Below are 22,610 nucleotides of genomic sequence, written 5' to 3'. Positions count from 1 at the left end.
CGGGATCAGGGGTTGGGGCCCAGTCAGGGTAGGGGCGGGGTCAGGGGTTGGGGCCCAGTCAGGGGTAGGGGTGGGGTCAGGGGCGGGGTCCAGCCAGGCAGGGGCGGGGCCCGGCTGGGGGCGGGGCTTCCACATCTGCCACTGCAGCTCTGGAGATACCGGGCGCTCTGAGAGGTCCCTCCTTGGTCGGCTTTGCCAGACCACCAGGGGATGGGGGCAGCAGGGAGGGTCACGGTTATAGCCCTAGCCATGCCAGAGAATCTGAGCACGTTGAATACGATACCACTTGGGTTTACTCTTTCTCTTATGCTTTATTTGTCTTCATAAAAATTGTCCTGCCAGTGGAGTCAGCGACAGGACGTGGGGGCCCCCGTTGGAGGCAGGAGCGAGCACCCCAGCCCGTGTGTGGACAGCACACACCATTTTCTGTTGAACCAGCCATTCCGCTGACCCAGGCCTGGCCGACTAAGACACACTCATTCTCACAGCACTTTAAAAAGTGCTTTTTAATTCACAGTCTAACAGAGTCCGTTTTATAGCAGCGGTAGGCACATTTGTTTTAGCCGTGGTGTTTAAAAAATTCCCTTTACTGCCTAGATTAAGGAAAAACTTGTTTTTAATACTTTTTTGGCTTCTATTTTAATAAATTATTATGGAAGCCCAGGGTATATTTTAAAGTATTTAAGTTTGAACTCCAACTTGAGTATAAAGAAATTGAATCTAATTTTCTTTCAGAAATCATTTTTCAAAATGATTGCAACTCTTGCCTGATTTTCATGCCAGTTTATTTTTAACAAAAGTTAGTAGTTTTCTTTTGACAGCATTGTTTTCTAGATCCCCCAGTGCTTCTCCCGTGCTCTCTGACGTATTTTGAAGTCTGATAACGGGGACTTTGGCCCCCACAGGCGCCTTTGGGGCTCTGAGATTCCGCCTTCACGAGCACATCCTGAAAATGGGCTCCTGTGCGCGCGCTGCTCCCGTGCGCCTGGCCCGGCCGTCTGAGCCGAGGTCGAGGCCTGGGTGGGGGTTCGGGGCTGCGTGGCACCTGGCCGACTATGACCCTTGCCCTTTGTGTCCAGTCTTCCCCAGTGTCCCCGAGCAGCCAGGCCTGCCCTGCCCAGGAGAGCACAGTGAGTATTCGTTCCGCCACGCACTGCCGTGAGGGGCCTCTGCTGGGGCCGCGCCTTCTTTTCCTGTGCAGTTACCAGGGACTGGTTTGTTTCACCGGGGGCAGAGTGTAACGTCCACGCAATGCCCAGGCCCGGCCGCCACACTTGGTGTGGACGGTCCCCCAGGGGCCACAGGGGGTGGGTGGGGCGGCTCCCTCCATGTCCACAGGGGGTCCTTGAGAGGTGCTGGGGGGCTTGGAGGAGGCGCCCAGCGGGGCAGCACCAGGCCTCACATGTGCAGGGCTTGGTGGAAGTCCAGACGGATACCCAGACCCGGCCGGCCACCTTCGTGGTTGCTGCAGAGCTCTTGGACCAAGGGGCTGCTTCTGGGTTCAGGGGATTGGCTCAGGCCACTCCCTGCAGGGGACTCTAACTCCAGCTGCTGGGGATCCTGCCTGGGTCAGCCCGGCCTGGCGGAGAGGGCCGCCTGGGCAGGAGCAGGTGGGCGGGCCAGCTCTCTTTGGCCATGGGTGAAGGTGTGAAGTAGGAGTGGGTATATGGCTTGGATTTAGGGGTGCAGTAGGGCTGCAGAGAGGGATGTGGGCGCTTCAGTCTGGACGGTCCATGGATGCCACCAGTCTTTGCACGCCCACTGGGACAGGCTGTGTATGGGCCTGGCCCCCTGTGAAGGAGTGGCCAGTGAGGGCACAGAGACATCTGGAAAGTGGATCTGGGCAGGGGCGGAGGAGGTGGTCCACTGGGGCCAGAATTGCCCAGAGGGACAGAGAGGAGGGTAGGGGTGCAGCCAGGCGGGTGAAGCTGCCGTGTTCACAGAGTGGGATGTGCAGGTGGGGGTGGGCGGGGGTCCCCTTGTGATGTGTGTATCCAGCCAGCAGGAGCCCCCCAGCGTCCAGGGAGAAGCTGGGTCACAGGAGGCCTGGGAGGCCAGGGATGGCACGGTGGGGTCCAGCGCCCCTCACCCCTATTGCCTCCATCCCCACGCGCATTCCCATGGGGGAGCTGCCCAGGTTGTGGAGCAGAGGCAGCAGACACGCTGCTACGGGGGTTCCTCCCTCTGCGGCCCCCCCCACCCCGACATTGTCCTGGTGGGAGAGGCACCTTGAGCTGTGCTGGTCAGCCCAGACGGCTTTGTGATCCCTGGGGCACAGGCATCCCGTTCATCCTGCACGGAGGTGCCGGCAGCCAGGGCAGCCCGGGGCGGCCACCCCCTCGGCCTGGAGCTCAGTATGGACCAGCAGAGGGGCCCCAGGGGCTGGGGTGTGCCCCCTTTCTGCCTGAACTCACTCCCTGGCCCTCCCCCCGGCCCTCGGCACCCCTTGAGCCTCCTGTGGCTGCTGGCCACACCTGCCCCTGGCTCGGTCACTCTCCCCCACTGGCTCAGCGTCTTCAGCGAGGCCACAGGAGGCCAGGGACGGGTCTCTGCGGTGGGTAGGGGTGGGGTGCCCTGCGGTGACAGCCGTCTCTGGGCAGGAATGTGGAGAATGTGGGTGGGCTCACAGGAGGCCCGACCGGGCACCTGAGCAAGCACTCGAGATGGTCACTGGCTGGCCCTGAGGCTCCGGGCCACTTCAGTCCACTGGAGAACATTCCACCGGCGCCTCCCAGGCATCTTGGCCAGGAAGGTCAGAGGTCACATTCGGGCTGAGCAGGGGCTGGGGGGGCATCTCCACCCATGCACCCATGTGGCACTTCTGGCCGAGTCGGGGGTCACCCTGGGCTCACCCCTCTGAGTCTCCTGACTCGATCTGGCCGGCCCTTCACACCAGTCCTGGACAATGAAGACAGTCCTGGGGGCCGCCGTGTGACGTGGGCAACTGGGTTTGCCCTCTTCATGGCTACCATGTGCTGTCCAGCACCAAGGGCCAGTGAAGGGTGGAGCCTGGTGGGAGACAAATGGCCGCGATGGGGCCTTCAAGCCTTGTCACCCATGTGTGAGAACCGCTGGACAGATGATGGACAGCCGGGCCTCCTGCAGGGTGAGCCCAGCCAGGCAAAGCTTTGTTCACTTTCAGCAAAACTTCTTCCAGCACGTTCTACTCGTGGCCAACCTGAACGTGTCATTGTTTTATGGTGCTTTTTTTTAAATAGGGGTGAAATTCACATAAAATAGATCTCAACGTCTCCGCTTCTTGAAGTGTACTGTGCAGTGGCATTGAGTTCACTCATGGTGTCCTGCAGCCGTCACCACTGTCCAGTTCCGGAACCGTCTCAGGACCCCTAAAGGAGACCCCCCCAGTGTCCACTCTGCCCCCAGCCCCGGCCCTGCTCTGTCTCCCTGGATCTGCCTCTTTCGGAGGTTCCGTGTAAATGGATGGTCACTCGTGCCAGCTGTGCCTGGCCTCCTACCCTTAGCCTGGTTCTTGAGGGCTCATCGTAGTGTGGTGTCACAACCCGCTCCTCTTCATGACGGAACAGCCTTCTGCTGTGAGGACACACCGCGTTTTCTTTGTCCACGTGTCCGTTGGTGGACGTGTGTGTTTCTATGTTTTGTGACTAGTCATGGACAGTCCCAGGCTGTCCAGGTATTGAAGGGGTGACGTGGCTTTGGCTGCTCACCTGGGCGCCCACAGCATTGGTGTTAGTCGTGTCTACGCTGTGGCCTCATTGGAGTGGACGGTCACTAGAGGCCGTGTGAGGCCCTTGGTCCTGGGGAAGCAGCTGTTGTGCAGGTGGGCTTTGGGAAGTGCTGGCCCGCGGCCTCAGCCGGGGGCCCAAAGTGTCGAGGGTGGGGCGGACAGCGGGGCTGGGGTGCGGCGCTGGGGGCTCTGGGCCAGGGCGTGGCGCTCGTGGAGCCCACTGGGTCTTCAGGTCCTGCCAGCCACTTGGGCTTTGCCCTCCAGTTTTGTCCTTTCATGGCCTGTCCACTCTTGGGCTCCTGTTGCCCACACGGCTATGCCTGCGGCCACGCCCCCCAAACCACTGGATTTCAGCAGGTCCTGCGGAGGCTTTGCTGAAACGCTCACAGCTGCTTGTGTGCTCACAGCTGCTCGTCATGTGCTTACAGCTGCTAACGCGTATTCCATGGCTGCCCGCGAGGATAACGATATTTTCTTCTCCTGTTTTGGTCTTGCTCCATCTGCTGGACCGGGCTCCTGGCTGACTTCACCCAGCCCTGCTTGTCCATGCAGGTCATCTCTCCCTGCCCAAATGCGGCCACCCGGGGTCTCCTGCTCTGCCCCCTCATCTGGAGAGTGGGGGGCTTTGGGCCACGTGGCCTGAGTTCCTTGGCTGTGCGGTTTACTCAACATCCCCTTAGAGGTGGGGATGAGGCAAAGACAGACACTCATGGTCCCTGGTGCAGGTCAGGGTCCTTCCCGCTGAGGATGCTGGACATGCTGCCTGGCTTTGCCAGGCCCTGTCGGCGCTCAGCTGCCCTCCCCTGGTCCTCTGGAATGTTCCAGCCACATTCTGACCCGATGTGACAAGCTCCTGTGGCCACCCTGGAACCCTCCTGTGGGCATGAGCAGAGCTCCATGCCACACCTCTCCTGGGCACCCAGACCTCGGCCCCTGGGCCCAGCTATCAGGGGCCCTGTGCTCCCAGCACCATGGCCTCGAGCCAGTGCCCTGCCCATCTTGAGACTTCTTTTCCTTCTCTGTGAAATGAGAGTTACACGATGCTAATGAAAATACTTTGTGAAAGTGTATAAGGGAGTTCTTAGAGAAAAGCGGGTGCAACTTTTAGGAAGGGAGACCTCAATCTGTGAGCAAATCTCTTCTGCTCAGGACTGCCCCACAGGGCCAGCCCCCCAGCAGGCGGCGAAAGGCTGAGCTCCAGCCCCCTGCATCGTGGGGTGAGAGCCGAGGTGAGGGTCCTGACTCCCGGGCCCCCCTGCCCCGCCCAGGTGGCTGCTGGAGGGCCTATCTCATGGAGGGTCGAGTGGACGCGGCAGCCCTGGAGCCCCGGTTCTTGCTTTGGGGGCGGATTGACTTGCTCTCCCTCCAGGCTCGGGACGTCCCAGAACCTCAGTGGCCTCAGTGGACCTGGGCAGCCAGACGGGTGGTCTCCAGCAGCTAGTGGTGGGCTCCGGCCTCCTTGGTCCCCTTGGCCTCCTGGCCTGAAGTCTACAGTGGAGACTCGGGGCACCCCACAAGCAGCCCCAAAGGAGCGCTAGCTACCGGGCCCGGCTGGGCAGCTGGAACCAGCTCTGGCAGAGGCCCAGTCCTGAGACTCCTGGACAAAGAACCGGGCTGGGTGGACAGAGGCGTCCTGAGCACTTGGGAACCCTGCACTTGCCACATGGCATATTCGCGTCGCTGGTCCAGGCCTGGCACTGACTCCAGTGACCAGTGGCGTCCCTGCCCTGGGGGTAGACAGGCCAGGCTGTGGAACCAGAGGCCCCCGGCCTGTGCCGTGCTGCACAACACCACTTGTTCTACCAGGGAGCTGGGCTGGACGTCCTTGTTGGTCAGGCTAGTGCTGGGGACAGGATTGCAGTCGGCCGAGGCCCCCGAGCAGCTGGGCCCCGGGTTGGCCAGAGTGACAAGGGGGTGGTGGGACCCCTCCTCGGCCTCCGCACCCTATAGGCTGGAGGTCTCCACTGACCCCTCCTGGCTTGCCTGTCCAGAGCCTCCCCACCATGGATGGATGTTGTGGGCTGGGGGTCTGCCTCGCCTGTGGCTGTACCCCACCTTGATACTGGCCATAGCCGAGACCACGCGGCTGCTCTGTGTGTGGGACCAGGAAGGGGGCTTAGGTGAAGGGGGCTGGGCGACCTCAATGCAGGGATGGGCTGCAGGCCAGGGGCAGTGGGGGCGCCCCTGCCTCCCCCCCCCCGACCTCTGAAGTGCAGAGGAACCGGGTTGGGCCTGGTGGGTATGGCCTCACCTGCAGGGACCAAATGGGGCCAAGGGGAGGGGAAGTCCTGGGCAGGGGCTGGGGAGGAAAGGGGCTCAGGGACCATTGGGCCATCTGGCTAGAGGACCTCACTCTGGGCAATAGCAAGATGGCCAGGCCTGACCCCGGCCGGCCTGACCGCCAGCCTGCCAGACCCCTGGCCTCCCTGACCCCCGGCTTCCCCAACCCCCAGCCTCCCCAATTCCTGGCCTGCCCGACCCCCAGCCTCCCCTGCCTCCCCGACCCCTGGCATCCCTGACACTGGCCTGCCTGATCTCCTGGCCCGCCTGATCTCCTGGCCCACCTGTTCCCCGGTCTGTCCACCTGCCAGCCCACCAGCTCCCCCGGCCCAGGGGCCGCATAAGGTCAAGAAGGCTGAGAGCAGGCTTGCGTCCCCTCGGTGTGGTGGCGGCTACCATGGGCTCTTCTCAAAAGACTGAATGTGTGCTATTTCTTTGGCATTCATAGATATCTCTATTGTTTTATTAAAAATCTGGCTTCATTCGGCTTTGCCTCAAATTATTTGCAGCAAACTGGAAAAACTAGGGGTTTTTTTTTTGCCTGAAATAGATTTCCAATAAAATTAGCAGTCTGCCAGGTCAGCTCGGATTTTCTAGAGTTCTGCAGAACTGGATGTTTGGGATGGATTGACAGGGAAATTGCCAGAGGGCAAAGGTTTTGCTATCTGCCAGTCCTACATGTGAATTTGTAAATCAGACACAGATAAGCTTGCCCAGCGAGGCCCCGGCAGGTACAGCAGTGCAGCTGTTTTCAGATGGTTTTGGCTTCATCAGGGGTCCACAGACTCTCTTAGAAGGTCCAGGTGGTAAATAATTCAGGCTTTGCAGACCGCACGGTCTGTCTCAGCCACTCTACCGTGGCAGCCGTGACGTGGCCTCAGGTGGTGTGGACTGGTCATGAGGTTCCCTGAACGTCCAAGTGTTGAAACTGGGACTTCACGAGACTCCCGTGTCATGGATGTTACTCTTTGGGTCCTACTGAGACACTCAAAGGGAGAGCCAGGCCCAGCTGAGAGTGGCCATGCAGATGCAGGTGGCCGGCTGATTTGGCCCGAGCACCCTGGTTTGCAGAGAAGACTTTGGACCCTCCGGGGGCTGCTTGGAGTTTGCGTCTAGGACTGCCCTTCACGTGGCTGGTCAGCAGCCCTGGGGAAAGCCTCGCCCTTGGAAAAGTGACCTCATGCTGCCCAGCGAGCGAGGAAAGGCAGTGACATTTGAACCCAGGGCTTCTGCTCATAGTCGGCGCCGTGAACGCCATGAATGTTGGTCCGGGAGCTGATGATTGGGATGGGGTCCGTGCAGGGGGCCTTCGCCCCTGCCCCTGCCCCCAACGGTGTGGAGATCGCAGCAAGTTTACTTCTCAGGGGAGTAACAACCTCCTGGGTAGGAGGGCGCGTCCTGCCACAACACCCAGTGACCATCCACCCCAGCACGTGGCTGGCCGTACAGGGACAGTGCAGGAGCCGAGCAGAGCCACCAGCCCATCCGAGTGAGGCCTGTGGTCAGTTTCAGAGCTTGAGGGAGCTGTGTGACTGCACTCACCTGGTGATGCTGGGGTGCTGGGTGGGGGCGGAGGGCCCAACCGTCCAGTGGCTCTGGTCAGCGGGAGACCCTGCCTGACCTCAGCCCTGCTCAGCAAGGGGCAGCGAGTGGGGAATGGGCACGGGCCTTGGGGTTCAGGTGGCCTGGGCACTACCCGCTCTTAACTGTGCGTGTGGGAATCTCCTCCTGGGATGCTCGGCATTCCCCGTTTCTGCCGAGGGCCGAGGGGTCTGTTCTCCAGTGATGGAGGAGCTCAGACGCTGGAGGCCGCCTGGTCCTCTGGCGACCCGGTTCTTTGACCCGGCCTCTCTTTTCTGGACTTTTCCACCCTGGGCCATGGCACGTCCTACTTGGCACCCTCAAGCCTTCGTTTTGAGCCTCTGGCCCATGTGGGTCTGGGGTCCCCAGGTCCCTGCCTCCCCACCCCTGGGAGGGGTCTCGATGTGGAGGCGCCTGGGCCCCCTTTGCTATCCTGTTTTGCACCCCGCAGCTGCCGGAGGCTGAACCGCCCTGCCCGGCTGGTCCCGCGCGGTGCAGCGCTGTTGTCAGCCGTGACGTCAGCTCCTTGATGTCCATGCCGTGTTTTAGTTTGTGCCTCAGCTGCCGGCTCCAGCCTCCCGGGGAGCCGGGTACCACCCGTGCCTGGAGACACGAGGCGGCCGGGATGTGAGCGGCGGGGGGCGCAGCCTGCCATTAGACAGCCGCTTTGTCGGGGGTCTGCGGGCCAGCGGCCGGGAGGAAGATGCCTCCCTCGGCGCCCCCCGCCCTGTAGAGGATTTGGGCTCGGGAGCCGGCGAGCACGGCTGGTGAGTGGCGCGGCTCGCCCGGGATCCGGGCCGTGGTGGCCACCGTCGCGCCGGGTGGGGGGAGCGTGGCAGCGCTTCGGGGCTGCTGCGCCCGTCCCCGGCCGCCGTGCCACCCGGGGGGGCCACGCAGGCGCTGCGGGGCCGGGTGCCGCGGGGGCCGGGGGCGCGGGGCGCTGCAGCCCGGGACGGAGGACGGCGTTCTGGCGGGTGACGGGTATTCAGAAAAATAAGCCCTGGCGGAGGCGCGGGCCGAGCATGTGGCTGCGGAGGCCGGGACATGTATCCGCCCAGGGCAGACGGTGCGTGGCCGCGGGCGGGGGCTGGCGCGCGCGGGCGTCCCCTCTTCTCCCCTGGCCTTCGGGGCCCCGCGGTGGGAGGTCCCTGTGCCGGGCCCGGCAGTGGGCGGGGGTGGGGGGTGCGCGGACCGCCGCGTCCACGGTAACCACGGCACCTGCTCGTGCTGCCCAGCCGTGCCGCCGGCCTGGCCCCCGCCCGTCACGCGTCTGCGGCGGCGACAGCGCCATGCTGGAGCGCGCCTGGCACGGCCGGGAGGGCCCGGCTCCCGCGCACGGCCCTCTCCGCACCGCCCAGCCGCGGCCGCGCTTCCGATCCGCGAGGGCTGGGGGGGATGCGCGGTGTGTGCCCGCGGCCTGGAATGCGGGCGCCCTTCCGAGGTCCGTTTTGCAGAAACAGAAACAGCAGCAGCGGCCGGGGGCTGCGGCCTGCGGGCGGGTGCGGGGCGGGGGGCTCGTGGCGCGCCGGCCCCTCCCCCACCGCGGAGCCCTGCGCCTCGGCCGCCCAGGAGCGCGTCCCCTCCAGGTGCCTGGAGGATGAAAATCTGCGTTTCTGGCCAGGGAGGAGGAGCAGGGGCGCCGGTCCACCCGCTGCGGCCGTGGGGGAATCCGCTGTGTCACACTCTCTCCAGGCGCCTGGCCTGTCCTGGCGTCGGACTCCCACGGCTCGGGCGCTGGGCACGGAGGCCTGGCCGGGTCCAGGATGCGGCGCGCTGCCCGTGGCGTCGGTCCGCCGTCCGTGGAGGGGCAGACAAGCCCCCCGTGCGGCTGTGCTGCACGGCTGCCAAGCCAGCGCCTCTGGCGGGGGTCTGCTCTTGGTCACACCCGAGTAGTCCCTGCCTGGGCCAAGTCAGCAGCCCCCGTGGCCCTTCTCCCACGTCTCCCAGTTATGTAAGAAGCTGTGGGTGCTGTGTGCCAGGCCCGGCACGGTTCTCACCCCAGGATCCATTCTGCTGTGGGGGATGGCAGGGTCCCGTGTCCATGGGGCATCCGAGGCCTGGTCAGCCCAGACTGGCCCTCCTGGTGGAGGCTGCCTTGGGTGTTCGACTTCCGGTCACACCTGCAGCGGGGGGCACTCTCAGTCTGGTGGGGTGGCAGCGGACCCTGCCTTCTACTCCCTGTGGCCACAGCTCTCCTCGAGCTGCTTCCTGCTCTCAGTGTTCATGCTGGGGTGGGGGGGCCTGTGTCCCGTCTGCTGAGTGCTCCCATCTCGGGGAACGCGGAGTCTATCGAGACCCCCCTTGGCCTGGGTCCTTCTCACAGCTCTGGAGGTGCCGGTGCCCCAGGGTCAGCTCAGCCCATGCTGCGGAGCTGCAGGTGTGGGGCAGCGGTGGACGCGGACAGTCCAGAGGCAGGCAGTGGGCGCGCCCGGTCGCGTTGCTTTCCTTAGGGGGTTGGCATTCCCTTGGTGTCTCCTCTGAAGGGCAGAGAGAATGAGGGGAGAGGGTAGGGTGGCTAGAGGTGGCCTTATCTGGCTCCTCCGAGCGCCCCACCTGTGCCCCTCCCTATTGCTGTCCCCCCCCCCCCCCACCGCTCCAGTCCTGGCAGTGTGTGGCCGCCTGTAAGGCCACGCTGCTGTCTGTGTCCCCATGGTGCCAGGCCCACACCCTCTGCCCACGGGCCACCCAGTAGGCCCTCCGTGCGTGCCCACTGCCTCCTTGAAGGGATAGAGAAGTTCTGGCCAACGCAGCCCGTCCACACAGCCCGGCTTCGCTGGTGAGCCCCTTCGGGAGACGGAGCAGCGAGACCCCGGTGCGTTTCGGGATGGGGGTTTCAGGATTTGGGCGCATCCCGAATTCATAGCCGGGCCTGTCATCACAGCGTGGGGATCCGGGACATTCTGGTTTCCTTTCATCTGTGCCTCTGAGACTCTCAGGCTGACCTGGCTGGAGCCCCCGCAAGCTGCTCTCCCGCTGGCCCCGGAGCATTTCCGCGTCGGGCAGGCGGGACTTGAAGCTGGTCGCCAAGTGCTGAGGGGGTCGTGGAGGCTGTGGGTCCTGCCTGGTGGTTCCCGCTGATTTACTCGATGCTCGAGATGCCGCCCACAAGGTCGGCGGACCCGGCAGCCTGGGGCAGCACGGCGTTTTGCAGCGGGCTCTTCGGTGAGTCGTTTAAAGAGCAGTGACAGCCGGTGGGGGGGGCCAGCCTGGGCCGGGACGCCGCTGTCAGCTAGTGGGGAGGTAAGGACATCTGGCTTTCTTTATAATCTTTGTATCTAGTAACATATATACAACCTCAAAATGTCCCCTCCTGACTGTGTTCAGATATGTGATTCCGTGCTGTCAATTACTGTCCCCATGTTGAGCCGCCCTCACAACCTGCCGGCACCAAAACCTCTGGGCCGCTCCCAACAGAAACCCAGAGGTGGCGGTACCTCCCACTCCCCTCACTCAGCGCAGCCCTGGGGCCTGTGCTCCAGAAGCTGACCCCGGAGTTCGCTTATTCTAATGATTTCCTAGGAGTGAGCGCGTACAATAGCTGTCCTTTTGTGTCAGGCTCGTCTCACGTTGTCACATGATTCAGAACTTTGTTCCTTTTTAATACCAAATAATACTCCGTTGCTTGCGTTTGCCACGCTTTGTCCATTGTTGGTGGACACGGGCTGCTTCCATCTTTTGGCAGTTGTGAATAATACCGCCATGCACCTCAGGACGCAGGGTTCTGCTCGCACCCTGCTTCCAGTTCACTGGGGCATGAGCTGAGCGCTGGGCTCGAGAGCCAGTGGCAGTGCTGCCCTTAACTTCCTGGGGAGCCCACACTGGCTCCCACGGCCGCTGCAGCATCTGAGTCCCACCAGCAGAGAGGGAGTGCTCAGTTTCTCCACGTCCTCTCCAACACTGGTCAGTTTGTGTTTTTTAATACTAGCTGGTCTGATGGGTGTGAAATGGTAGCTCATTGTGGTTTCAATTTCCATTCCCCTGATGGCTGAAGTTGTTGTACATCTTTTCATGTGTTTTGTGGTCATTTGTATAATTCTTAGGAGAAGATATTCAACTCTTTTGCCCAATTTTTAAAAACATTTTTTTTGTTATATAACATATACAAAACAAATAAAGAAAAAAGCAACAATTTTCAAAGCACACTTCAGCAAGTAGTTACAGAGCAGATTCCAGAGTTCACGTGGCCATCAGATTTTATCGAATATCATATCAGATTTTTCCTTCTAGCTGCTCCAGAACACTGGAGATTTTGCCCATTTTAAAATTTGGTTGTTTGCCTTTTTGTTACTGATTTATAGAATTCTTTATGTATTCTAGATATTAAACCTTTATAAAATACGTAGTTTCCAAATATTTTCTACCGTTGTGTAGGTTACCTTTTTACTTTCATGGTGATGCCTTTCATGGTCACAAGTTTTTGTTTTGATGTGATCCCATTGATCTGTTTTTTCCTTTTGTTTCTTGTGCTTTGGGTGTAAAGTCTAGGAAGCCATTGCCTCTTACAGAGTCCTGAAGATGCTTCCCTATGTTGTTTTCTAGGAGTTTTATACTTCTGTTCTTACATTTAGGTCTTTGATCCATTTTAGTTGATTTTCTGGTATGGTATGAGGTAAGGGTCCTCCTTCATTCTTCTGTGTGTGGATTTCCAGCTCTCCCAGCACCGTTTGTTGAAGAGACGGTTCTGTCCCCACTGAGCACACTTTGTATTCTTGTCAGTGATCAGCTGGTCATAAACCTGAGGGTGGATTTCTGAACTCTTCATTTGATTACCTTGGTTTATGTATCTGTCCTTGTGCCAGCACCACGCTGTTTTGATTACTGTGGCTTTGTAATAAGTTTTAAGATTGGGAAGTGTGAGTCTTCCCACTTTGTTCTTCTTTACTGAGATGGCTTTGGCTATTCAGGGGCTCTTATCCTTCCATATAAATTTGGTGATTGACTTCCATTTCTGCAGAGAAGGCTATTGGAATTTTATTGGGATTGTGTTGAATTTGTAAATTGCTTAGGGTAGAATTGACATCTTAACAATATTTAGTCTTCTAGTCCATGAACACAGACTGTCTTCCATTTATTTTTCTTTGATTTCTTTTGGCAATGTTTTGCAGTTTTCTGTGTACACGTCCTATACATTCATGCTTAGATTTATTCCTACATGTTTGATTCATTTAATTGCTATTGTAGGTGTATTTCCCTTAAATTCCTTTTCAAATTGTTCATTACTGGTATATAAAAGCACTATTGTTTTCTGTATGTTGGTCTTGAACCCCGCCACCTTGCTACATTGTTTATTAGTTCTAATAAGTTTGTTACAAATTTTTCAGGATTCACCCTGTGTAGGATTGTGGTAGTGTGAAGCTGTTACGTGACCCAGATAAGGCCGTGTTCTTTTAATCCACTCTGGTGGGTGTAGACCTTTTGTGGTTAGGACCTTTGGGTTAGGTTATTTCAATTGAGATGTGACCCACCTCCTTCAAGGTGTGTCTTAATCTACTTACTGGAGTCCTTTCTGAGAGGATAAAACACAAGCAGAAGCTGAAAGAGAAGAAATTGAGAAGAATTCACAGGAAAAGCTAGGAAAGGACCCACGGGAAACAGAGAAGCCAAAGTAATGAAACCCGGGAGGATCAGCGGTGCCAGCCATGTGCCTTTCCATGTGACAGGTCCCAGCTCAGGCCGCCTGTCTTCAGAGTTGAGGTGTTGTACTGTGGATGCCTTCAGGTGGGGCATTTTCACAGCCTAAGAACTGTGCATTTTAAGTTGATAAGTCCCCATTGTAAAAGCCAACCCTTTTATGATATATTGCATTTCATCAGCTTTAGCAAACCAAAACAAGGATCATATCATTTACAGACAGGGAAGGTTTTACTTCTTCCTTTCCAGTTTGGATGCCTTTTATTTCTTTCTCTTGCTTAATTGCTCTGGCTGGAGCTTCCAGCACAATTTAAGTGACAGTGGTGACAGTGGGTGCCCTTATCTTGTTCTTGATCTTAGCTCAGTGTCTCCCGCTGAGTGTGTTAGTGGTGGGTTTTCATATCTGCCTTTTGGCATGTTGAGGGAGTTTCCTTGTTTTCTGGGAGTCTTTATCAAGTAGCAGTGCTGCTTTTTGTCAAGTGCATTTCTGCATCAGAGATACTAATGTGTTTTTTTTCTCCATCCTGTTATTGTGGTGTATTATGTTAGTTGATTGTTTTATGTTGAGCCACACATGTATACCTGGGGTGAAACCCACTTGATCACAGTGTATAATCCTTTTCGGATGCTGTTGGATTTGGTCACTAGTATTTGGTTGAGTATTTTTGCATCTATATCCGTGAGGGATATTAGATTGTTTTTTTTTTCTTTTCTTTTCTTGGTCTGTTTTTATCTGGCTCTGATTTTAGGGTGATGTGGCCTCATAGAATGAATTAAGGAGTGTTCTCTCCTCTTTATTTTTTTTGAGGAGTTTGAGTAGAATTGGTCTTAATTCTTCTTGGAATGTTGGATAGAATTCACCAGTGAAGCCACTTGGTCCTGTGCTTTTCTTTGTTGGGAGGTTTTCAACTACAGGTTTAATCTCTACTAGTTATTGGTTTGTTGAAATCTTCTATTTCTTCTTGTTAGTGTAGGTTTTTGTGTGTTTCTAGGAATTTGTCTGTTTGATCTGTGTTACCTAATTTGTTGGTATACAGTTGTTATAATCCTTTTTATTTCTGGGAGCTCAGTAGCAGTGTCCCCCCTTTCGTTTCTGATTTTAGTTATTTGTGCCTTCTCTCTTTTTTCTTTTTTCTCTCTAGCTAAAGTTTTGTTGATTTTATTGATCTTTTCAAAGAACCACGTTTCAGTTTTATTGAGTCTCTCAGTTTTTTTTAGCATTTTAAAAATTGTAAAACATAACATATATACAAAAAGGCAATAAATTTCCATGTACTTTTTAACGAGTAGTTATAGAACAGGTTTTAGTTTGTTATGGGTTACAGTTACATGAGTTTTATTTTTTTCTTCTAGCTGCTCCAGGACACTGGAGACCAACAGAAATATCAATGTAATGATTCAGCAGTCATACTCATTTGTTAAATCCTATCTTCTCTGTTGTATTCCTCCTTCTCTTTAAATAACAAATATACATAAACTCAATTAATTTCAAAGTACATCGCAACAATTAGTTGTAGAACAGATTTCAGAGTTTGATACAGGTTACAATTCCACAGTTTTGGGTTTTTTTTTTTTACCTGCTATGAGGTACTGATGGCTAAAAGAAATGTCAGTATAATGATTTGGCATTCATACTCATTTGTTATCCCCAACCTTTTCTTATATAACTTCACTATCACTTTTGATCTTTCTCCCATTCTTTAGAGATATTTGGGCTATGCCCATTCTAACTTTTTCATGTTGGAAGAAGCTGTTGATAATGTGGGATGGGGGCATGGAACTAGCTGTTGTTCTGGAGAGGCTGGCCCCTCTGCATTTTCAGAACTGATCTGGTCCAGGGACCCATCTGGAGGTTGTAGGTTTTGGAGAGTTACCCTGGTGCATGGAACCTTTGCAGAATCTTATATAATGCCCTAGGTATTCTTTAAAAGGATTGGTTGGAATGGTTTTTGTTGGGATTTGTCAAACTATGATAGGTAGCAATGTCTAGCTGAAATCTGCATAAGAGTGACCTCCAGCATAGCCTCTCAAATCTATTTGAACTCTCTCACCTGCTGATACCTTATTTGTTACACTTCTTTCCCCCCTTTTTGTTGGGATGGCATTATTGATCCATGGTGCCAGGGCCAGGCTCATCCCTGGGAGTCATCTCCCACACCGCCAGGGAGACTCTCATCCCTGGATGTCATGTCCCACATAGGGGGAGGGCAGTGGTTTCACTTGCAGAGTTGGGCTTAGTGAGAGATGGGCCACATCTGAGCAACAAAAGAGGTCCTCCAGAAGTAACTCTTAGGCATGCCTATAGGTAGGCTAAGCTTCTCCACTACCTACGTAAGCATCACAAGAGTAAGCCTCGAGATCAAGGGCTTGGCGTATTGATTTGGGTGTCCCTAATGTTTGACACAGTATCAGGGGTTTCCCTGGTGGTAAGGTTTAATAGTTCCATAATTTTTCCCCTATCCCTCCTCTCAGTTGCTTTTTACTTCTCTATTTCATTTATCTCTGGCCTAATTTTTATTTCTTTCCTTCTGTTTGCTTTGGGTTTAGTTCTTCTTCTAGTTCTTTGAGTTTTGAAATTACGTCTCTGATTTGAGGTCTTTCTTCTTCACTTTTAATGTAAATATTTAGAGGTATCGATTTCCCTCCAGCACTGCCTTCACTGCATTCTGTCAGTTTTGGAATGTTCGGTTTTCATTTTCATTAGCTTGAAGATATTTACTAGTTTCCCTTGTGTGATGGTTGGGTTCTGGTGTCAATTTGGCCAGGTGATGGTGCCCAGTTGTCTGGTCAGGCAAGCACTGGTCTAACCATTAATGCAAGGATATTTTGTGGCTTGTTAATAAGCCAGAAGGCTGGTTTACTAAATCATCAGTCAGTTGATTGCAGCTGTGGCTGATCGCATCTACAATCAATGAAAGGCATGCCTCTTGCAAAGAGATAATCCAGTCTGTGGGGTTTTTGTTCAATCAGTTGAAGACTTTTAAGGGAGACTGGAGCAGCTCACTGCTTCTCCAGCCAGTGAGCCTCTTGTGGCTTTTGTTGAGACCCACCAGCTTTGTAGTCTGCCCTACAGATCTGGGACTCTTCCATTCCCACAGTTGTGTGAAAAACCCTTTTATAAATCCTCTATTTACAGATATCTCCTGTTGGTTCTTTCTCTAGAGAATCCTGACTTAGACATACACCTTGTGATTTCTTTTTTGACCCATTGGCTCTTTAAGTATATTGTTTGATTTCCACATATTTCTGAAATTTCCATTTCTGTGTCTTTCATTGATACCTGGCTTTGTTCCACTCTGGTCAAAGAAGAAGCATGGTATGATCTGAATAATTTTTAACTTAATGAGACTTGTTTTTGGCCTGTCGCCTGGTCTGCCCTGGAGGATGACCCCTGTTTGCTAGAGGAAAGTGTCCTTTGCTGCTCTCGGGTGACGTTTGGTGAATGTCTGTTGGGTCTAACTGGGTTCGCGTATCATTCAGGTCTTCTGTTTCCTTATTGTTCTTTGTGTTTGGGTGTCTACTCGCCATTGAAAGTGGTGTGTTGATGTCTCCTACTGCTAATATCCAACCTTTGTTTCTGCCTTCCTGCCTGCAGGCTTTGCTACATGTATCTTGGGCCTGTGCTGTTAGGTGCATATATGTTTATCACTGTTTTATCTTCTTAATTGACCCCCTTATCAGGATATATAGTGACCTTCCTTCTCCCTCATAACATCTTTTTTTTTCTATTTTAAAAGATGTGTATTGGTCATATACAAAGTAAAGAAACCCTCATATGTCCCAAACCAACATATGGGGGGGGTGTGTAGCCCATTGCTGCCCCGCCTGGGTGATACTTTAGGAATAAATCCTGTGCAAGGGAGGCCCCCCACCCCAGGCCTGACCCAGCCCAGGTCGGGCCCCCTGACCGCCGACAGGGAGGGCAGATGTCGGCCCCTCCTCCCTGAGTCGTTAACACCTGCCTCCTACCTCAACCCACCCAACCCTGAGCGCCTCCCGCCCAGCCTCCCCCAGCTTCAGCCCCAGGCAGGGCAGGCAGGGGTCTGCGCACGCTGCCCGACCCCCCCTTTCAGTGCCTGGCGCTCAGCCAGGCTGGGTACACTGGGCAGCCGAGCTGGTCCTGGAGCCCCCGGGCCCTCATTGCAGCTTTTGACTTAAATTCCATTTTCTCTGGTATTTAATATAGCTAACCTTGTGCTCTTTTAATTATGGTGTACTTGCTGTATTTTTTTCATCCTTTCACCTGTGTCTAAACTTCATTTAGCACTGCTCTTAGGGCAGGTCTGGGGGCGATGAACGCCCTCAGCCTTTGTGGATCTGGGAAGGTCTAAACTTGTCCTCAGTTTTGAAAGTTGCGTTTCAGGATACAACATTCCTGTTGGCAGTTGTTTTCTTTTAGCATTTTAAATATTTCGTACCCTTGCCTTTTGACCTCTGCGGCTTCTTATGAGAAACTGGCTCATCGTCCCTTGTACATGACTCGTTGCTTTTCTCTCGCTGCTTTCAGAACTCTCCGTGTCCTTGGCATTGGGCAAGTTGTTTACTGTGGTCAGGGTGTGATTCTCAGGTTTATCCTGTTGGGCTTTCCTTGAGATTCTTGATCGTGTATATTCACACCTTTCGTTAAATTTGAGAAATATCATTCCTTCTTTGAATACTTGTTCTGCCCCTTTCTTCTGTCTTCTTCTGGGACCCCCGTAATACATATATTGGTTCCCTTGATGGTGTCCCACAGGTCTCTTAGCCTCTGCTTTCTTACAATTCTTTTTCCTTTCTGCTCCTTTGTCAGAATCATTTCAACTGTCTTGTCTTCGAGATCACTGATTCTTTCTTCTCCCAGCTCCAGTCTGCTTTTGAAACCCTCTAAGGAGTTTTTCAGTTCAGTTATTGTCTTTAACTCTGACGAGTTCCTGTTGAGAAATTCAAAAAGATTCCCGTATTGTTCATCCATTGTTTTCCTTAAATCCTTTAGTTGTTCTCCATGTTTTCCTTTATCTCCTTAAGAAAACTGAGGATAATTTTAATTGTGAAATATAACATATATACAAAAAAGCAATGAATTTCCAAGTATATTTTAACAAGTACTTATAGAACAGATTTTAAAGTTTGGTATGGGTAATAGTTCCATGATTTTTTAATTTTTCTTCTAGCTTCTCCAAAGCACTCGAGACCAACAGAAATATCACTATAATGATTCAGCAGTCACGCTTATTTGTTAAGTCCTATCTTTTCTGTTACACTCCTCCTTCTCTTTAAAGAACATATATATATGTTGTATATATATAAGCGATACATTTCGAAGTACATCGCAACAACTAGTTGAAGAACAGATTTCAGAGTTTGGTATAGTTTATAATTCTAGAATTTTAGGTTTTTAGGTACTGGAGGCTAAAAGAAATATCAGTATAATGATTCAGCACTCATACTCATTTGTTAAACCTGACCTTCTCTGTATAACTCCACCATCACCTTTGATTTTTCTCCCATTTTTTAGGGGTATCTGGGCTATGCCCATTCTAACTTTTTCACGTTGGAAGGGTCTGTCGCTAATATGGGGTAGAGAGATGGAACTATTTAATGTTCTGGAGAGACTGGGCTCTCTAGGTTTCAGGACTTGTCTGGTCCAGGGACCCATCTGGAGGTTGTAGGTTTCTGGAAAGTTACTCTACTGCATGGAACCTTTGTAGAACCTTATATATTGCCCTGGGTGTTCGTTAGGATTGGCAGGAAAGGTTTTGATTGGGGTTTGGCAAGAGGGGCAGGCCAAAGTCTGGTCCTCTTCATTGATGGTTTCTAGATTTTTATCTTGGTCCTTTGAATGAGCCATTGTTTCTTATTTCTTTGTTTGTCCTGTAATCTTTTGTTGCAAACTTTACATTTTACTATTTTAAATTATTAACAAGGAGAGTTAGTTCTTTAGCTGTTCCCTGAGATTGTATCTAGCTAGTGTTATGTTCCGATTTGGAAAGATTTATGTGCCCTAGAAAAGCCATGTTTTAATCCTAATCACTCTTGTGGGAGCCACCATATCTTTTAATCCTTATTCAATATTGTAGGTTGGAAATTTTATTAGGTTATCTCCACGGAGATGTGACTCAACCAATTGTGGGTACTAAACTTGATTAGATGGAGACGTATCTCCACCCGTTTAGGTGGGTCCTGATTAGTTCACTGGAATCCTATGAAGGAGGAGACGTTTTGGAGAGAGTTCCTTTTGAGAACGAGGAGAGAGCCGCAGAGCTATGACAGAAGGACGAGAGGACCAGAGTCCACCAGCCAGTGACCTTCAGAGATGAAGAAGGAGAATGCTACCAGGGAGCGCCATGAAACAGGAGGCCTGGAGAGGAAGCCGGAAGATGCCACCATGTTCTCCATGGGCCTTTCCAGTTGAGAGAGAAACCCTGAACTTCATTAGCCTTCTTGAACCGAGGTGGTATTCCCTGGATGCCCCAGCTCAGACATTTCTATAGATTTGCTTTTGGACATTTCCAAGGCCTTAGAACTGTAACCTAGGAACTTATTAAATTCCCCTTTTTAAAAGCTCTTCCAGTTCTGATACATCGCATTCCGTCAGCTGGCAAACTAACACGTGTTATGCTGGAGATTTTTTTGAGTGCTAGAAGCTAACCAAAACAAACAACACAGAAAGCACCTTTCACTGGCTTGCAAATGGGCTCTTCTTTGGCAGGTGCTCTCCGGCAGAGCTCAGCCCTTCTGTGAGGCGAGCAGCCTGTGGCAAATGGGAAGCACAGGGCCTCTCTACCTTAGCTGAGCCTGCGTGCAGCCAGGGGCCCTGCCACTTTTCCCGCTGGTGCTTGCTCGTTGCCTTAGGAATTCCCCTTTATGGTTCCCAGGAGTTCCAGTGCTCACCCCTCTGCTCCCTCTGAAGTAGGCTTTCACCCCCCCTCCCCCGGGTGCTTGCGTGGGTTTTAATGCAGGTGTCCTTTCCCCAAGCTGCTTTGACTTCATTTTGTTTCTCACTCTGCTTTGGCTGCCTGCAAGCTGCTTCTCTGCTTTTAGGACAGATGATGTTCCTGGTTCAGCCCCCACACTTCCACTGCATGGATTGGCACTGCCGCACGTGCGCCCCAATATGTGCACAGAGGCCATTCTGCAGTAGGCCAGGGGCCCTCGACGAGAGTGAAGCTGGCTCTCCCCTGCCTTTGGGGTAGTGGGGCATGGCTGGCAAGGGTTTGGGAGCTCCTGCAGCTTTCGAAGCTGTTTTCTTGCCTAAGTACTGCAGCCCTTTAACTGTTTTGCAGAAGTGCCTCTGCCAGTTTCTCCTGAGAGGGTTTGGAACAGGTCCGCCCCCAGAGCTGGCCCCAGCGATCTGAAATACCTGATCAAAAGTAACTGTCAGCAATCAGACCAGCCCCCTCCCCCTGATTTTGGGGGCCCAAGTCCTTATAGCTGACCCTGGCACCAGCAAACTGCCCCAGGAGCCTGAACTGCTGTCCCCATTGCCACTGCCCTGGGGCTGGCACGGGAGGATGGTGCCGCTGCAGGGAGGGCAGGACTCGCTGGAATGTGCCAGCCCCTTCTTCCTCCACATTCCTGGTGCTGCAGTGTCCACTGGGCTGCAGAGTCCAGAATGATTGCCCGTTCATTAGCCGTTTCGGTGAAGGGACTAATTCCTGGAGGTTCTGCCCCACCATTTCCCTGTGATACCCCCAGGAATACCCTTCCGGTTACTTTCTCCTCCTTTATGAGGTCCTGTCCAGAGTCACATATTGCCCGTAATCATCACAATTTGTAGGTTGCTCTTTTCTTTTGGTTTTTAATTGTGGGAACACTGCATAGCATCGACTTCCCCAGCTCAGCCAGCCAAGCACCCAGCAGTGAGATTCCCTACAATACTGTGCTCTCCTCACCACTGCCTGATACTAAACCCTACCCATCTCCAAACAGAAACCCAATGTCCATGAAGCCTCCTCTCCCTACCTCCCGTGCTCTTGCTTCTTTCTACCTGAACTCTTATTTCTGCCCCTGTGAGCTTCTCTGTTCTCATTATTTCCTTTGTAGTTACCATGGTGAACTTAAATTTAGTGTCCTTAATCTCAACAGCCTTGTTTGCTTTGATACCAGGTGAACTTCTGTAGTAGTTCCTGTACCCTTCTGTCCCCCCACCTCTTTGGGGTTCTTGTCACACATTTCATGTTTATACATTCAGAGTCCAAAGTTGCTGGTTTATTGTTTCATTTTATGTGATTGCCTTTTACATCCTGCACGAAGTAAAAAGTGGAGTAATAAACCAAAAATACGATGGTACTGACACTTCTCCGTACCCTCATTGTTATCCTCACTAGAGACCTTTATTTCTTCAGGCAGCTCTGATCTGTTTTCTATGGTCCTTTCCTTTCAACCTGCAGAGCTCCCTTTAGCATCTCCTGTAGGGCTCGTTTAATTGTGATGAACTCCTACAGCTTTTGTTTAGCTGGGAATGTCTTCATCTCTCCCTCATTAAAAAAAATTTTTTTTTCTCCCTCAATTTTGAAAAACAGTTTTGCTGGATATAAAACACACGGTTGGCAATTTTTTTGCTTCCAGCACTCTGTCTTCCCTCTGCCTTCTTGCCTCATGGTTACTGATGAGAGATCAGCACGTAATCTTATTGAGGCTCCCTTGTGTGTGACACGCTGCCCCTCTTTTGCGGCGTTTAGATTTCTCTCTTTTATCTTTGGCATACGACTGATTATAATATGTCGTGGTGTGGGTCTTTTTGTTTTTTTCCTGTTTGGAGTTTGTTGAGGATCTTGGATGTGTGTATTCATGTTTTTCATCAGATTTGGGAAGTTGTCATCCATGGTTTCTTTGAGTGCTCCCTCCCCCTTTCCCACATGCGTGTGTTGGTGACTTGATTGTGAACCACAAGGTCCCTCAGGCTGTCTTCACTTTTCTGTGTTCTTTCTTCCCGCTGCTCGGCCTGGATGATTTCAGTGGTCTCACCTTCCAGTTCTCCGATTCTTTCTCCTCCACTCTCTACTGTGGATCTGTTTTAGGGACATTACACTTCCTGTTATTGTGGTCTTCAGCTCTATTTGATTCCTTTTTATACTTTTCATCTCTTTTTCCTTCTTATGTTCATGTATTTTCCTGATTTCCTTTAGATCTTTGTCCATGTTTGCCTTTAGCTCTTTCAGCATATTTAGCATCAACTTTTAAAAGTCTCTGGGGTGTCCCAGATCTGCTCCCCCTCATTGATGGATGCTAATGCTTTCATCTTCTTTGCCTGGGCAGTCACTGCATGTTTCTTTGTATGTTTTGTAATCTTTTGTCGGAAATTGTGTATTTTTATATTTTATTTTGGTATCCCTGGAATTTAGACTCTGAGGTCTCTGTTCCTTAAGCATATATCCAGCTAGAGTTCTGACAGAACTTTTTTTGGATGCCAGGAGCTAAAAAAGGAAACACC

At 52.8% G+C, this 22,610-nt stretch overlaps 1 protein-coding gene across 4 annotated transcripts in view; it reads left to right on the top strand.

Moving 5' to 3' along the window:
• The window catches only part of PRKCZ (protein kinase C zeta), a 116,494-nt gene that overhangs the window by 6,821 nt on the left and 87,063 nt on the right, over positions 1-22,610 (top strand). For 3 of the 4 annotated variants that reach the window (XM_077151556.1, XM_077151553.1, XM_077151555.1), the window contains exon 4: positions 1,080-1,130. The exons of the other annotated variant lie outside the window; for it this stretch is intronic. In XM_077151556.1, the coding sequence (XP_077007671.1) occupies positions 1,080-1,130 (51 nt within the window). The remainder of the gene's footprint in view (positions 1-1,079; positions 1,131-22,610) is intronic. 4 annotated transcript variants of the gene reach the window in all.

This window comes from Tamandua tetradactyla, chromosome 2 (assembly GCF_023851605.1).
Source record: "Tamandua tetradactyla isolate mTamTet1 chromosome 2, mTamTet1.pri, whole genome shotgun sequence".
Lineage (NCBI taxonomy): Eukaryota > Metazoa > Chordata > Mammalia > Pilosa > Myrmecophagidae > Tamandua > Tamandua tetradactyla.
This window is presented reverse-complemented; position numbering and strand designations above follow the sequence as displayed.